Raw genomic sequence first — 18,759 nt, 5'->3', positions numbered from 1 at the left:
TACAGTGGAGAGAATGCAAAGGAGAGTGTTAAAATGATATTAGGATTGTGAAATACTGATTATTAAGGCAGATTGAGAATTTATAGACTGCAGACACTAGCAAACAGGAGAAAGAGAGGTGATATGATTGAAACTTACTAACTTCTGAAAGATCATACAGGATTCAGTTGATGGAATTTTTCAATTTATGGAGGGTGGGAAAAGGAGAAGAGTGCATCTTTGGAAACTGAAAATGAATACTGCTAAGAAGGGGGTAAGGGCTAGATTTCTCTCTCATAGGATGGTGCATAATTGGAATGGATTGCCATTGGATGCTATGAGTGCAAGCAGTGTGAATGAATTCAAGAATAAGTATGATAGCTGGTGCATGCAGCATCCCCTCACTGAGTTCCTGACACCCTGGAGGGCTCTCTTAATAATAAAAATAATAATAATATTGTCTAATGAAAATTTTCATTATATGGAAGGTTTGGAGAGGATATGGTGGATATTTATGGAAATTAGGTTTGTGCATGGTTAAGAGCTAGATTTTTCTCTCATAGCACAGTGAGTGGAGTAGTTTGCCTGTTGATGTGCTGAGTACATCTAGTATGAATGAATTTAAGAGAAGTGTGACAGCTAGTGCAGGTGATGGATGACACCCCTCAATGAGTCCTTCATGCCCTGGAGGCCAGAGATAAAAATAAAAGAAACATATGCGTTTTTATATATGTATACCAATCAAAAAAACGTGCTTGCCCAAGTTCCCCCATTTCTTTAATAATGTGTCCAAAAATGTCAGTAAGAGTTCCATAAAGTGATCAGTGGTGTTGTATCTTTGTTTTCTTAACTTAAAATGACTTTGTTTACATAGTTATTTTTATTAAATAAAAAAAATATGCAATTTTGTCCAGTCTGCAGCTATTCCAGCTGACAAATCTACTTGCCACAGGCAAGCATCTGTCGAGCCCTGCACACATCTATATATTTGAATACTTGGCAAGAGGGACTGAAGGAGAAGTCATCTCCTGACATTAATGGATGCAATTAAAGAGCGGTAAGAAGGTTGTGTTGGCTAGTAGATATCTCCCATGAATGAGCAGCCTTAGGATTCCATAGTGTCTGAATAATAGCAACCAACATGATAGGATGTATGTGTGTGTGTGTGTCAAGGACTTATAGAGGTGAGAACAGGTGGAGTGGAGATGATACATCTTGTGTGATCATCTATACTAGAGAGAAAGTGAGGAGTACTGTCACTAAAACTACATGAACTGGTTTTTTCATATTAAGAAAGAAATGTTTGTTCAGCAGGTAACTAAACAATATGTGAATGCATCAACAGTCTTGATTTTCTTGAAAATGGCTATGGTAATACATGTTTATTTTGACAGATTCTTCTCTTGGAAAAATAAAACAAAATAAATCAAAATAAAATGGCAAAATAAAACAACAATATACTTGCCAAAAGTAGCATAAGGAATATCCACATGCCAGTCAGGGACAGCATGATGACCATGCCTCCATATTCTTAACCATGCACAAACATAACTTCCCCGAAACTTAACAACATGATGCTAGCTACGGCAGGACATCATGTTGCATCATCATATATGTGTGTGTGTGTGTGTGGTTTAAGCCAATACAGAATACAATTTGTAAGTTAAAGATGCCAAGAAATTATATTCTTGGTTTTTCACTCTTTATCCAATTGTAAGCAAACAAAGTTTGCACATGAAATAACTTCACGCCTGAGCTACTTGAATATAGAGGCTAACGATTTCACATCAATTGCCTTAGTATCCCATAATGCAAAGCACATATCCATATGGACAAGTATAATGCTGGTTCTCACTGATGAGACCTCAATAAAGGATGAAACCAGTCTGGGTAGTGGTCCTTCCCATAATGCATAGCATTATACTTGTCCATAAGAATATGTGCTTTGCATTATGGAATACTAAGGCAACTGATGTGAAGTTACTTCATGCACAAACTTTGTTTGCTTACACTTGGATAAAGGATGAAACCAAGAATATAATTTCTTGGCATCTTTAATTAATTGCAAAACCAAGTGAAAAAACTTTCAACAAAGAATACAATTTGGTTGGTTAAGTCTCATACTGTTAGCCCATCTCTAGTTGTTGAAAGTTTATTTTTCCCTTGGTTAGAGTATAATAAATTTAGTTTAATCCTTTATCCAAGTGTGAGCAAACAAAGTTTGTGCCTGAAAGTATCTTCAGGACTGGGGTAAGGTGGTACAACACCAGGGCACTCCTTGCAAAGGTGGAGCAAGCTACCAACACTCCTATCTGAGTATCTCCCATAATGCAAAACACATCTCCTTGCAGATATGTCTAATGTTATGCATTAAGGGAAGGGCCACAACCCAGACTAGTTTCGACCTTTATTGAGGTCTCTTCAGTGGGAGCCAGGCCCAAGTGAAGATACCAGGCAGAAGCATTAGTAGGTCATCTCTACCTATAGGAGTTGCCAAATGGTGTGCCACCCTTTTTTAATAAATTACTCTGGATTTAGAGAAAGATGTTGAAAGTTTATTTTTCACTTGGTTAGAGTATAATAAATTTAGTTTAATCCTTTATCCAAGTGTGAGCAAACAAAGTTTGCGTCTGAAAGTATCTTCAGGACTGGGGTAAGGTGGTATAACACTTATAACCTGATGTGATGGTATAACACCTATAACTTGAAAGTATCTTCAGGACTGGGGTAAGGTGGTATAACACTTTCAGGCGCAAACTTTGTTTGCTCACACTTGGATAAAGGATTAAACTAAATTTTTCATCTCTAGTTGGTACCTAATAATGGGAAATGCTTCATCAATCTTGACTGTGAAGGTGAAGATTGGGCATTTTCTTAGAAGCTCTATGTTTCCTTAGGTTGGAGGTCTCTTCACAGATACTACACTTTGATCATTAAGCAACTCTAGTTATTTCATGTACCACAAAAAAAAAAAAAAAAAAAGGTGCAACCATGGGATGAGCAGGTATAACCATCCAATCCAACATATGTATTCACATTAAGGTTTTGTAATATACTATTCACCTCCATTTCATTCACCTCAATTCCTGTATACTTCATGATATACTCTTGCAAAGTACTCACTTAGTAATTCCACTATTTCAACTGATTCAGTTACCTCCCTACCATCGGCATTCCTTAAAATCATTCTGCCATATACATTTTTTCTTTTACTTGCAGCATATTGAAAAAACTGTTTGGGATTCTCTTTAGCTTGCTTTGCTAATTTCCTTTCATAATCTGCTTTTGCTTTTCTTACCACACTACTTACCCTTCTGGCCTGTGCTTTATACTTTTCGTGTGCCTGCAGGTCACCTTTCTCCTTGAATTCCCTTCACAGTTGGGAACTTCTTTGCAGTTCAAGCTTAATGGTGATATTCATCCATTTAACCCCTACTTGATTTACTATATGGACTCTAGGTATGCAGTCAGCCATTACCTCCTGCAAACTCTCCTTAACCACTTCCCATGCACTATCAACATCCAGCCCTTGCAGTTTTACATCCCATGGCACTGAACCAAGCAATCTCAATACCTTACCAGCCCGGTAATTCCACGTCATCATCATCATCATCTTCAAATTCCTGCCATGTACCCCTGTCTTAATTGAAAATTCCACACATTTAACCACCTCCCAGGTGGCTTATGATCACTCTCACCAATTGGTGGTAACGTGGTCATATTCATTACAGTCAAATTCTCAGATTCAATTACTAGATCAAGCACTCTCCAATCCCTAGTATATTCCATTACATGTTGTCTCAGGTAGTTATCCCTTAGTAACTGCATAAAATCCATTTCCTTCCTCCTATGTGTCCCCTCCTCCTTCCAATCAATATTACCATAATTGAAATCCACCATAATAATTACCTGTCTTCCACTCATTGAGGCTATTTGCCTATGCATACTGTCTCCATCATTTATTCCATTACCTGGTCTATAGGCACCTAACTGTATATTTTGTTCTGCTAGCCTCGATCTCACACCAAATAGCCTCAAATGTGCTCTTTTCACTATCCTGCAGTTCAACTTCTATTCTCCTTGGCTGCAGTTCATCAGCTATCATCAATAACACTCCTCCCCCCATTCTTTTCTCTCTGTCCCTCCTGAACACACTATACCCTTCACATTTTATTCCAGTAGCTATATCATCTTCTGTCAGCCATGTCTCACTAATGCCAATAACCTGTGGTCAGGAAGGGCCAACCAAGGCCAAAAATTCCTCCTCCTCGTTCCTAATACTCCTGGTTAGTATACATAAAGTGCAGAAGCCTATTAGTCCCACCCCTATCTTGATGTCTTCTACTAACTATCCTATTCTGGTTTTTTGTCCTACGTACTAGCTCAAGCATATTATACACATTCTTATACTCAACTGCCTCACTGATGTCTGCATATCCACTATGATATTTTCTGTATGGTTTAATTCATGTTTGATTTGTTCACTTGTTTTTGTTCTAACCAGCGAGTGTTATTTATTATTCTAAAGCATTTCATTTCAAATGCATTTCAATTTCATTTCATTTCAATTTTTTTTGGAGGGGGCGCTAAGGTCGCTGGAGCACGTGGTTGACAATTTGAACAGGAGAAGTGTTTTTAAAGGGTGTGCAGTGTGAATTCTTTTGTGAATTCTGCTGCATTATTTTCTCAACACAAGTGTTGAGAAAAACACAGTAACACAAGTGTTATTTAGTGGTTCTGCTTTTGGAGTTTCGTTGTAACCGAGTTTCGTTTGGTTACCGAGAAGCCCAGGTCACAGTCGGCAGCATTGCGGTGGAAGAGAAGAGAAGTTTTCGCTATCTAGTATAGTTGATTATAGCATTATATTTATATATATATGTTTATATTTAGTGTTAATTTATTTATATATATATATATATCTGTGACACAGTGTTCATATATATTTTTTGGCGATTAGTTTAGTAGATACACACTTGGCAGTAAGGAATGATGGCAGATGCAACTGCAAACATAAATGGCACGTCACTGAGTCCTCTGCCATTTAAGAACTCTATTATATGTAATATCATAAAGGACTTTGTGGCATGCAGTGAATGCGGCATGTATGCTTCCCGGGAGTTGGATATGTGGTGGGTGAGAGAAGGGGAAGTGCGTATATGCGCAAAATGCAGACAGTGGGAGGAAATTAATGAATTTGATACATCAATAACCGAACTAGTTGCTTCAGGGAAGAGAAATGAATGTCGGGAGACGAGTAGTGTTATAGGAGAGAATGACGAACGGGAGATGAGTAGTGTGATAGGAGAGAATGACAAGCAAAGTATGAATGAGAAAATAAGAGTCAGGAGTGTGGAAGGATTGAATAACTGTGAAGTTTACAGAGATAGTTTTGATTGGGTAAAAAGTTGACTTACTTTTTACCCAATTGACTTACTATTGAGTGACTAACTTGCAGAAAGGGATAGATGAGCTCAAAGAGGGGGGGGATATCTTGTGATCGAGATGAGAAGTATGAAAGATGAGATTAGGAGAATGGAAGAGATGTATGCAAGGCGAATCAGACTAGGACTGAGAGAAAGTTTTGGGAATGATAGAAGAGGAGAGAATAGAAGCAGTAGGAGAGAGGGAATGAGAGAGAGGTTTGGGAATGATAGAAGAGGAGAGAATAAGAACAGTAGAAGAGAGGGAATGAGAGAGAGATATGTGAATGATAGAAGAGGAAAGAATAGGAAAAGTGGAAGAGAGGAATGATAGAGAGGTATGTGAATGATAGAAGAGAAGAGAATAGGATAAGTGGAAGAGAGGGAATGAGAGAGAGTTATGGGAATGATAGAAGAGAATGGAAACAGTAGGAGAGAGGGAATGGTAAGAGTTGTAATGTAAGGTGACTCAAATGATCCGTGGTGGGCAAGATAGAATGCGTGAGGAGTGTTTGCCTGGAGGAACAATAGAAAGTTTGGCAATGGCAATTAAGAGGGGTGAAAGGGTGGATGAGATGATTGTGATGGTAGGAACAAATTACTTGACAGGTAATGCAAATTGGGAAGCGAGAGATATGAGATTCTTGCTTGATGTAGTATGAAAGAAGACACACAGAGGAAAGATAGTGTGCGTGTTGCCTAGGTATGATTGTGACGTGCTGAGCAGAAGAGCAGTAATATTGAATAACATAATAGCTAGAATGTGTCAGAAGAGAGGATTGAAATATGTGGATGCTTAGAGAGCGTTTGAGGACAGAGGAATTGTATGTGAGAGGCCATTTGCATTTGAATGAAGAAGGATGTAGCATCTGGAGAGATTGCTGTTCTGAATGAGTCAGTGTGTCGATGCAGAGAAACTAGAATGCCCAAGGTGGATGGTAGCAGGTGTGGCCTCTTGTGGGAAAGGGTACTTGGGAGAAGGAGGACAACATCAGGTAGTGCTGAACCGAGTGGAGTCTAGAGGGGATAATGCTGGATATAGAAATAGTGACATTTTTATGCTTTATACTAATGCCAGGAGTATCCTTAACAAAGGAGAGAAATTGGTGGTGCTGATAGCATCAGCCTGGCTAAAGATTATTGGGATCACTGAGACGTGGTTGACAGAAGAGGATATAATAACATGAATAGAAGTAGCAGGATATAGCATTTTTCGGCAGGATAGAAAGGGAAAGTGTGGTGGTGGAGTACTGCTTATGACTTATGTCCTCTAAGAGTGGAGGCTTTGGAAGGTAGTGACACTAATGATTTTGAAAGCATATGGTGTGAAGTAGATAGGCAAGACGGGATATTTAGTGGGGTGTTGCTACAAACCAAGGAGCACAGAGGGTGGGGACCAGGAGATGTTTAGATAGTTGAGCTTGGCAAGTGCAACAAGAATGATTGTTATGGGAGATTTTAACTACAGCAGTATAAATTAGGGAGAGGAAGATGCATGTAGCAATAAGGGAACAGAATTTCTAGAATTCTTGAGGGACAAATATCTTGGGCAACATGTAATAGAGGGAACAAGAGGTTCAAGAGTTTTAGATTTGGTCATAGCATCAGAAGAGTTGAGGTGAGGTGATATCTCTTCCACCAGTTAAAGAGAGTGACCATGTGGTTTTGACTTGGAAGATTAATAGAAATGCAGGAGTATCAAAGAGACGGAAACATGTGGAATTATAAGGAAGGTGATTACAATAGTCTTAAACATCAACTTGGGGAAGTTTCATGGAGGAAGAAATTGGAAGGCTGGGATATCATTAGTGCTTGGGAAATTGTGAAGGAATATTTGTTAGCAGCAATAGTAAACTGTATTCCACAAGTGAAGAAGATGACACAATTTGGTGTAAAGTGGATAACAAACAATATTAAGCAGGAGCTGCATGTGAAAAAGAGGCTATAGAAGAGATAAAAGGAGACAGGTGAAGAGCAAATGCATGAAGAATATAAGAAACAGGCCAGAAGAGTTACTAGTATGGTAAGGAAGACGACTGGAAAATGAGAGGGGATTGGCCGTAAGGAATTTTTTAGCTATGTGGCCAGTAGGAGGAGAAATGACTGTGGAAAATAATGATATTGTGGGATAAAAATGGGAATTGAGTGACTGATGCAGAGGACATAGTGGAATTGTTCAATGAACACTTCATTGGAGTATTTCATCTTGGAGGAGTCAGTTTTAATGCTAGAGGGATTGGGCAGGTTCGAGGTTTAGAAGTACAGGAGGAGAGTGCCTTTCAAATACTGAGTACTCTGGATGTCAGTAAAGCTGTGGGACTGGATGGTATTTCACTACGAGTTTTGAGAGAATGTGCTAAGGAACTGACAGCTCTTTTGACCTGGCTTTTCAATGAAAGTATGGTTACGGGAAAGGTGCCCAGGGAATGGAAGGAAGGTAAGATAGTGCCATTGCATAAGGGCGGTAGCAGACTGGAAGTGTCTAATTATAGGTCAGTTTGTGTGTCATCAGTAGTTGTTAAGATCTGGAGAAATTAGATAGGGACCGTATACAACACTGGGAAGATGATGGTAATATTATCTGTGAGAGTCAACATGGATTTGTGAGGGGGGACACTCTTGTTTTAGTAATATGCTAGCCTTTTATAATAAAGTTACAAGAGCAGTAGATGAGGGAAAGGCATATACTGCCATTTTCTTGGATTTAGCAAAGGCATTTGGCAGGGTGCCACATGATAAGCTGATATTTAAGTTACAGCACATGGGTTTGGATGTTTGGTTGATCAACTGGATTCAGGATTGGCTGTCCGATAGTTATCAGAGAGTTGTATATGGTGGGGCAGTTTCAAGGAGGCAGGGCATTATAAGTGGGGGTCCCACAGGGCTCAGTACTGAGAACTATATTGTTTAACCTTTATATCAATGACATTGTCAGTGGATTGCAGGGGGATGTTCAGTTGTTTGTGGGTGATGTGAAATGGGAAGGGTTATTAGTAATAGTGCAGATGTGGTAGTCATGCAAGAGGATTTGAATAAGCTAGACAGATGGACAATTGAATGGGGATGTCAGTTTAATGCAGCAAAATGTAAGGTCTTGAGGTTTGGGACATCGATGGGACGCTGCATACTCTATTGGAGGAGATATACTGGAAGAAGTAGGGGAGACAAGAGATCTGGGGTTAATGATTGAGAGAAACTTGAAATTCAAGGGACATATTGCAAAGGTGGTGAAAGTAACACAAAGGATTGCTGCAATAATGAGAAGGATGCTGACCTGCAGAGATAAAAGAGTTATCATTCCGTTGTATAAGACCCTGATCAGACCACACTTAGACTAATGGTCTCAGATTTGGTCCTCAAGATTTGAAGGGAATAAATTAACTGTGGAAAGGGTACAGAGGCAGATAACAAAGACAGTTTCAGGAGTGTACAATGTTAGTTATGAGAATCGGCTGAGGGAATGTGGACTGCAGTTTGGTGGATAGAAGAAGGAGAGGTGATATGCTTGAGAATTTTAAACTGTTGAGAGGTGGTTACAGGTTTGACAGTGGGGAGTTCTTTCGCTTGGTTGAACAGTGGGAAGGAGTGATGATAAGGGGGCCATCCCTGGAAGTTACAAAAGGAAACTGTGAACAAGAAGGGGAGGAGTGGTTTGAATGGAGAGTGGTTGAACTATGGAATGCACTGCATGATAGAGTGGTGAGAGTGAGAACGGTCAATGACTTTAAGGAGTGGTATGATAGACTGTGTTTCCTGGGAGGCGACCTCCCATGTTGAGTCTTGATAGACTTGTGTTTTCTAGGAAGGACCTCCCACGATGAGTCTTTTGACTCCTTGAAGGCCTAAATAATAATAATAATAAAAATGCACTAATTTTCTGCATTTCTTTCTGATTGAGTCACCGTGTCTCAGCCCCCATCCAACCAACAACACAACTGCTAAAAAAGTAAAAATTAAGAGTATGATACATGCATGTATAACCTACACATCCATCACAAGATTAAACATGTATAGATATATTCAGAGACAGTGAAACAATACCTCATGACTGTTACAATTTAAGATGTGGATTCCAAAATTCAGTGAAGAGTTCCAACCATGGTTTCGAATTTAAATTTAAACTTTTAATGCAAAAAGTTTTAATCATGTGGTTGGAATACGATTGTGATATCAAACAGATGCAAGGGTGTTAATTGTTTGTAGAAATAAGTGGAGTTCTGATTCTGTGCGACTCCAAACTGCAAAGACATGTCTGCATCTGCAAACTGGCAGATACAGACATGTTAATAAGCTTTGATATTGTCTCTCTCTCTCTCTTTGCTAATATATCTCGCAAAGAGGCATCAGAATTTTTAACCGAAAAAGTTCCATCGGACATAGTGGAATTATTCAAATTTGCAATTACATCAGGTTACTTTCCATGTTAAGATAAAATATATAAACAAGAGGAAGGAAATGCTATGGGCTGATCTTTATCACCCAACCTAGCCAATTTTTATCTTGAACACCTAAAAGAAAGAATTTTCACTCTTGACCCAAAACTAACAATTTGGCTAAGGTATGTTGATGAAGTCGTTGCAATTTGGAGTCACATATAACCTGAACCCCACTCATTTCTACAAAAAATCAACACCCTACATCCTAGTATCAAGTTCATACTAGAAAGAGAGTCATTAAAAGTTATTTCCTTTCTTGATGTACACATCCAGTATAAGCAAGATGGACTCATTTCCACTTCTGTCTACCAAAAAATCAACCTTTTCAGTCATTATATCCACAATACATCAGCTCACCATCCATTTCTAAAATATAGCATCCTAAAATCCCTGCTATCCAGAGCATACAAGATTTGTTCTTCTGAAAACAGGAATTAAAAATTGTCAAAGAAACAGAATTACTAAACGGAATCCAGTAGTAACCCCAAAACATAATCAACCACTTTGCTTTAAAGCAACCCAGACAAGAAGAAGGCCACAGGACTCCTATACTATATATTAAAGGCATTTCTGAATGTTTGGCAAAAATGAAAAAATATCAACTTATTGCTACCTATAAACCCATCAACCAAATTCATAACCTGCTGCCTTCTACAAAAAAAAACTCTCACCACTGATGCTATCTGGCATATATGAAGTACAATGTTCTTGCAACTTGTCTTACTATGGACAAACAGGAAGAACTGTAAATACATGCGACTGTATACCTGATAATGTCTTATGATACATAAGACGAAAACCTCCCCAACGTCAATCTGGTAAATACCTCTCAATACCTCAAATATCTTAATTCTCCTTCCACCAAATGCTGTAAATTACATATCACCTCGGTCTATCCTTATAAGCAATGTTCTGCAGTCCTGTTAGCAACCTCTGAACCCTCTCCATAGTTACTTCATCTCATTCGATTTCTGGTGGCCAAATATGAGCATAGTAAGCCAGGTATAGCCTGATCAAGGCTTTATACAATGGTACTCAATACTGCAGCAATCCTCTGTTGTCTTCATGACATTTGAAAAATGTGCTATGAACTACAAATTTCTATCTACCATCACCCAAAGAGCCCTAGCTTCTTCCAGTATTAGATGCATTGAGCTGAATTAGTCGCATCCAGCTTATTCAAATCCTACTGAAGAGCCATACCATCAGAATTATTAGTAATAATCGTCTGAAGCTTCACACTATGTGCAAACAACTCTCCCTGAAGTCCACTGATCATATCAGGAATAAAGGTTGAAAAGTAGCAGTTGCTGTATTGAACATTATGAAACTCACCTGTATCCTTTCTACTCCCCAATACTTACTAGCCCCCCCCCCCCCATACACCACCTTCTGATATCTAGCTAAAAGTTAATTTCCAATCTAATTTACTAACCAATATTTAAACCCGTATGTTGCAACTTTTAATATCGACTTATAAAGCAGTACTCTATCAAATGGCTTTGCAAACTCCAGAATAATAATAGCATATGCAGTTCCTTCATTAACTGCTTTTGTTAATTTAAACATGCCACTAGATTACTAAAAAAAGAATACCCCTTGATATATCCATGTTGGCCTTCATCAATGATATTACTCTCATCTGCCCAATTATGTATATGAGCTCTTACCAATTCTGAAATCTTAGCAACTACGCTAGAAATACAAACGAGTGTATGGTTTGTTACTTTCATTCTTCTATCACTCTTATATAGTGATACTATCTTACAACTCCTTCTGCTCCTTAAAAACTTGCCCCATTGCAAGACCCATTAAACAGCCAGACCAATGGTATGGCCAGATATTTAGCATAGTCACTTAACATATGCAGTGAAATTCTATCTACTCCTACTGCCCTACTAAAATCTAGGGTGCTCAGTATTCAAGAACACATCCTTTCATTCACTTAGGAATAAAAATAAAACTAGCTTTACAAGGATGAAACACTCTAATAAAGTGATCATTAAACAGATTTACCACATCATCTGCACTGATTATCCGGCTACCATCTCCATTCAACAGGATCATTCACCTGCAATCATTTCTCCTACTGGCCTAGAGTTGAAAGAACTTGGGATTCTCCTTGGATAACAATGTTAGTCTTCTCACGTATTCTAATTTTTCTCTCCTTACTAAACTAGTCACCTTCCTAGCTTGAGTCTTATATTCCTCATGCAAATATCCTCCTCCTCCTTGCTCTTCATACATCTTACAAAACCTCTTTTTCAGCTGCAATTTGGTTGATTTCTCTAGTCATCCTTTTTATTCCAAATTACTTTATCTTTGTTCACCCAAAGTATGCAATTTGCCATTCCCAACAAATATTCCTTAACTTCTAATACAGTATTTCTCTCCTGTGCACTACCAGCCTCTATTACTTCAAATTTGTCCATCTACTCTATTGTCACAAGGTGGTTTCTAAGTCGATTAAAATTACCTGTCTTATAATTCCATATGAATTTCTTTCTTCTTGATACTTCTGCCAGCTATCCATTTTCCAAGGACTAAATGGTGACACTCACCAGATTTGGGGGGGGGGGCAAGATAAACATGGCAGAACTTTTGGTCCTCATGTTACTTCTACCACATGTTGACTATATCATTTTTCCTTCAAAAAAATTCAGGTATTCATTTGCTACTGAATGCTCTTTTCTCAGCCCAATGTATATTCTTAAAGTTCCCCATAATGATCACTTGTTTTGCACCTGGTAGACTAATTTGCCTAAACATTTTCTGCACATTGCCTGCCCTCTATATCTTCTAGCCTATAACAACATCCCACAAAATAGTCTACTGTTTGTACCCTTATCTTACAATATATACTCTTAAAGCCATCAGCAGTACAATTATGCTTCTTGATTTTCTACACCCAGAGAGGACATAACTCATCACTTATTATATGTAACACGCCACCATCCTGTTTATCTTTTGTATCCTGCCAAATCATGTTATAATATAATATAAATTTTGAATTTTTGCTACATAATTTTAGCATAACAAGCCTCTTTTCTTTCCTTAACAGCTTATCACATAGCATTTCAAGATCTACAAAACTTAAATAGACATCCTTGTTACGTTCCTTCTTTGTTTAAAAAAAAATAATAATAAAGACAGAATACTCCATAAATATCTTAAAGTCCAAAATTAATATTGGTATACTAGTTGTTTCAATTACTTTTGGTACAAATATAAATAAATAAAGAAAGAAAAGAAAAAAATTACGCTTGCCTTGTATAGCTTTTCGTATGTAAGGATCCAAATTGATAGTAAATGGTAGAAAAACTTTGAGATCATTTACAAGTAAAGTGGTAGAATGAAAGGACAAAAACACTTCAAACTTTCTTTCATCACGATCCAAATCTAGCATAGGTTCCTCTTCTTTACACATAGGAATATAATTTTTGACTCTAGATTTGTGACAACAAATAGCTAATGTTAAAATTCACATTTTAAGATTTTCATTTCTAATAAATTAAAAAAAAAATTGTAAATATTAGGCAGTATTTGGCTGCAATTTATTGTTTGTCTGTTATGTCAGTTTTGTAATGAGAACTTACAAAGTTAAGAGTTAATTTTGTGTGAACCCTGGTGCTGTGAATTTAGAATTAAAAAAATTTCATGTCCAAAACCATACATCTTCAATAAATGGCACTTCCTTCTTATATCACATATCACCATAAGCAATCTAGCCATAGGTGAAACTAATCAACTTTCATGTAGATATATAATCGTGTATAGCTATCTGTTTTATTTTTTGTATATATTTTAAAAATGGCTAAACTTGAATTTGACATTTAATCAAACCTGGCCAGATATTTACAGCTGAATGAATAAAAATCTCGCCAATAAAAAAATTAATTTTTTTATTATTATAAATCATTTTTCACAATCTAAGCACCAAGAAATTTATTATTATTATGTATAGCACTTCTAGAGTCAGAGAGTTGTTGAGGAAGGGCCCCTTTACAAATCACAGTGCCTAAATACATATTGCTCTTCTCCTTAAAAACTCACAATGTCTACTGGCAGCTTATTCCATTCACTCATCTGAGGTAGCAAAATTTCTCTTGTATCTATAGCATAAGATCCTCTTACCAACCTGTATGTTTCTCTCATATCTCTTCCATATATTTCTCAAATTCATTTTAAAATTCCGATGGTGAGATATTATCTTGGTTACCTGCTGAATCTTTTCAACTTTTTCCTCATATCCACAGAATCCAGGCAACCATATCTGAGTACAGTAGTAGCACACACTGCGGTCTATCAAACTTGCAGAACAGAAGATAAGTAAAACCAAGTAAAGTGGAAATTATATAAGTATGTTAGTATTTTCTTAAAAATTGCAATTACTCAATGTGGTGACTGACTACCATAGCAATGTAGCTTTTAAACTTTAACTCGATATCCTCTATCACCCTAGATCTCTAGCTTTATCAACAAATCGAAGCAAATCGCATTAATATAATATTCAGTCTGCAAGTTCCTCAGTTCATAACCTTGAACTCAGCAACATTAAACCAATAAGCATTAAAATGTTTGATTGTTAATGCTAATGTAATTCACAAACATGATCAACTCATGACACATGTAAATTATGTAAGGAAAATAAAGAATTTAATAGAAATTACTTATATTTCATGATAAGTATCTCATTCCATCATCAGAGTAAATAAACAAAAGAATGGAGTGTTACATCAAGCTAGAAAGGAGTGAATACAGGTTACAGAGCACCTCTGTTCTGAAACTCTCTGGTCAGTCACATGATACCATCAGGAACCTATGGGAACTAAGAACACAGTCATTAACACAATTATAAACAAACATAATTTTTTTTTTATTATTATTATTATTTAAGCCTCCAAGGAGTCAAAAGACTCATCGTGGGAGGTCCCTCCGAGAAAACACAAAGACTATCCTACCACTCCTTAAACTCATTGACAGTCCTCACTTTCACCACTCTATAAGGTAATGCATTCCATGGTTCAACCACTCTCCATACAAAGAAACCACTCCTCACCCTCTTGCACACATTCTCCTTTCATAACTTCCAGGGATGGCCCGTTGTCATCACTCCTTCCTACTGTTCAACCAAGCGAAAGAACTCCCTAGTGTCAACCCTGTAACACCTCTCAACAGTTTAAAAGTCTCAATCATATCACCTCTCCTTCTATTCACCAAACTCTGCAGTCCACATTCCCTCAGCTGATTGTCATAACTAACACTGTACAGTCCTGAAATTGTCTTTGTTATCCGCATCTGTACCCTTTCCACAGTTAATTTATTCCCTTCAAATCCTGCGGACCACATCTGAGAACAATACTCTAAGAGTGGTCTCGGGATCTTATACAATGGAATGATAACTCTTATCTCTGCAGGTCAGCACCTTTCTCATTATTGCAACAATTCCCTGTGTTACCTTCACCACCTTTGCAATATGTCCCTTGAATTCCAGGTTTCTATCAATCATCAACCCCAGATCTCTTGTCTCCCCCTACTTCCTCCAGTATATCTCCTTCAATAGAGTATGCAGCGTCCCATCGATGTGTCCCAAATGTCAAGACCCCTTAAATTTTGCTGCATTAAACCAATATACCCATTCATTTGCCCATCTGTCTAGCTTATTCAAATAGTCTTGCATGACTACCACATCTGCACTATTACTAATAACCCTTCCCAGCTTCACATCATCCACAAACAACTGAACATCCCCCCTCCAATCCACTGACAATGTTATTGATATAAAGGTTAAACAATATAGGTATCAGCACTGAGCCATGTGGGATCCCACTTATAACCCTCTGCCTCCATGAAACTTCCCCACCATACACAACTCTTTGATACCTATCGGACAGCCAATCCTGAATCCAGTTGATCAACCAAACATCCAAACCCACGTGCTGCAACTTAAATATCAGCTTATCATGTGGCACCCTGCCAAATGCCTTTGCTAAATCCAAGAAAATGCAGTACATGCCTTTCCCTCATCTACTGCTCTTGTAACTTTATTATAAAAGGCTAGCATATTACTAAAACAAGAGTGTCCCCCCTCACAAATTCATGTTGACTCTCACAGATAACATTATCCTCATCTGCCCAATGTTGTATACGGTCCCAAACTAATTTCTACAAGTTCTTACTAACTACTAATGACACACAAACTGGCCTATAATTAGACACTTCCAGTCTGCTACTGCCCTTATGTAATGGCACTATCTTACCTTCCTTCCATTCCCTGGGCACCTTTCCTGTAGCCAGACTTTCATTGAAAAGCCAGGTCAAAGGAGTTGTCAGAGCGCATTCTCTTAAAACTCATGGTGAAATACCATCCAGTCCCACAACTTTACTAACATCCAAAGTACTCAGTATTTGGAGCATGTTCTCCTGCTGCACCTCTAAACCTCGAACCTGCCCTATCCCTCTAGTATTAAAATTTACTCCTCCAGGATGAAATACACCAATAGTGTTCATTGAACAATTCCACTAAGTCTTCTGCATCAGTCACTCTATTCCCATTTTTATCCCACAATGTCATTCTTCCACAATCATTTCTCCTCCTACTGGCCACATAGCTAAAAAATTCCCTAGGATTTTATTTGGATCTTACGGCCACTCTCTTCTCATATTCCAGTTTTGCCTTCCTTACCATACTAGTCACTCTCCTGGCCTGTGTCTTATATTCTTCATGCATTTGTTCTTCACCTGTCTCCTTTTATCTCTTCTATAGCCTCTTTTTCACATGCAGCTCCTGCTTAATATTGTTTGTCATCCACTTTATACCACATTGTGTCCTCTTCTTCACTTGTGGAGTACAGCTTACTATTGATGCTAACAAATATTCCTTCACAATTTCCCAAGCACTAATGATATCCCAGCCTTCCAATTTCTACCTCCATGAAACTTCCCCAAGTTGATGTTTAAGACTATTGTAATCACCTTCCTTATAATTCCACATGTTTCCGTCTCTTTAATACTCCTGCATTTCTATTAATCTTCCAAGTCAAAACCACATGGTCACTCTCTTTAACTGGTGGAATAGATATCACCTCACTTGTTATCAACTCTTCTGATGCTATGATCAAATCCAAAACTCTTGAACCTCTTGTTCCCTCTATTACATGTTGCCTAAGATATTTGTCCTTCAAGAATTCTAGAAATTTTGTTCCCTTATTGCTACATGCATCTTCCTCTCCCCAATTTATACTGCTGCAGTTAAAATCTCCCATAACAATCATTCTTCTTGGACTTGCCAAGCTCATCTATCTAAACATCTCCTGGTCCCCACCCTCTGTGCTCCTTGGTTTGTAGCAACACCCTACTAAATATCCTGTCTTGCCTATCTCTACCTCACACCATATGCTTTCAAAATTATTAGTGTCACTGCCTTCCAAAGCCTCCACTCTTAGAGGACATAAGTCATAAGCAGTACTCCACCACCACACTTTCTATCCTGCCGAAAAATGCTATATCCTGCTACTTCTATTCATGTTATTATATCCTCTTCTGTCAACCACGTCTCAGTGATCCCAATAATCTTTAGCCAGGCTGATGCTATCAGCGCCACCAATTTTTCTCCTTTGTTAAGGATACTCCTGGCATTAGTATAAAGCATAAAAATGTCACTGTTTCTATACCGAGCATTATCCCCTCTAGACTCCACTCGGTTCAGCACTACCTGATGTTGTCCCCCTTCTCCCAAGTACCCTTTCCCACAAAGAGGCCACACCTGCTACCATCCACCTTGGGCATTCTAGTTTCTCTGCATCGACACACTGACTCATTCAGAACAGCAATCTCTCCAGATGCTACGTCCTTCCTCATTCAAATGCAAACGGCCTCTCACATACAATTCCTCTGTCCTCAAATGCTCTCCAAGCATCCACATATTTCAATCCTCTCTTCTGACACATTCTAGCTATTATGTTATTCAATATTACTGCTCTTCTGCTCAGCACGTCACAATCATACCTAGGCAACACGCACACTATCTTTCCTCTGTGTGTCTTCTTTCATACTATGTCAAGCAAGAATCTCATATCTCTTGCTTCCCAATTTACATTACCTGTCAAGTAATTTGTTCTTACCATCACAATCATCTCATTCACCCCTCAATTAGCCACACCTTCTATTGTTCCTCCAGGCAAACACTCTTCACGCATTCTATCTTGCACACCACGGATCATTTGAGTCACCATACATTACACCTCTTACCATTCCCTCTCTCCTACTGTTTCCATTCTCTTCTATCATTCCCATAACTCTCTCTCATTCCCTCTCTTCTACTGTTCCCATTCTCTCCTTTTCTATCATTCCCATACCTCTCTCATTCCCTCTCTTCCACTTATCCTATTATCTCCTCTTCTATCGTTCACATAACCAAAGGGAAAAGGAGTATAAAGCATGTTACAAAGCTGTACCATATACTCTTATATCAAAGTAATAAGCTTTACACTCCTTAATTCAGTTACATTTTGTCATAAGTGTGTCAATGATTATGTTCTGAATTCCTACTGGTTTCTAACAGTATCATGTGGGTGAAGAGAGTGGCAGAACAAAAGCACTCTGTAATCTTCGTTCATTCGCTTCATATAATGGTCCATTCTTTTTGTGCATTCACTTGATAATGTAATGAGATAGTTATCACAAAATATAACTGGTTTACATCAAATTCCTTATTTTCTTTATGTAACGAGTAGTGAGTTATTTCTTATCACCTGATCTTATTTTGCATTATTGGCACATAACTGGATATTCATCCTAGTATCTGTATTATATGGAAAACTTCTCTATCTAAAGATGCCATTTTCCAAACAATTTGGATAACACCAATTTCTGTATTATAAAAGTTGTAAGGTATTTTGCTTTGTTGTCTAACCACTGACATC

The 18,759-nt window shown here is 38.0% G+C and overlaps 1 protein-coding gene across 2 annotated transcripts in view; it reads right to left on the bottom strand.

Annotated features, from left to right (window-relative positions):
- Positions 1 to 18,759, bottom strand: part of Arms (Ankyrin repeat-rich membrane spanning) — a 640,210-nt gene that overhangs the window by 105,503 nt on the left and 515,948 nt on the right. For both annotated transcript variants that reach the window (XM_090402051.1, XM_090402052.1), the window contains one exon: positions 13,103 to 13,281. In XM_090402051.1, coding sequence (XP_090258177.1) covers positions 13,103 to 13,281 — 179 coding nt within the window. The remainder of the gene's footprint in view (positions 1 to 13,102; positions 13,282 to 18,759) is intronic.

Source organism: Typopeltis vanoorti, chromosome 12 (genome assembly GCF_054136105.1).
Source record: "Typopeltis vanoorti isolate ZY-2024b chromosome 12, IOZ_Tvanoo_1.0, whole genome shotgun sequence".
NCBI classification, from domain to species: Eukaryota; Metazoa; Arthropoda; class Arachnida; order Uropygi; family Thelyphonidae; genus Typopeltis; species Typopeltis vanoorti.
The sequence above is the reverse complement of the archived record's forward strand: the minus strand, read 5'-3'. Positions and strand labels throughout refer to the sequence as shown.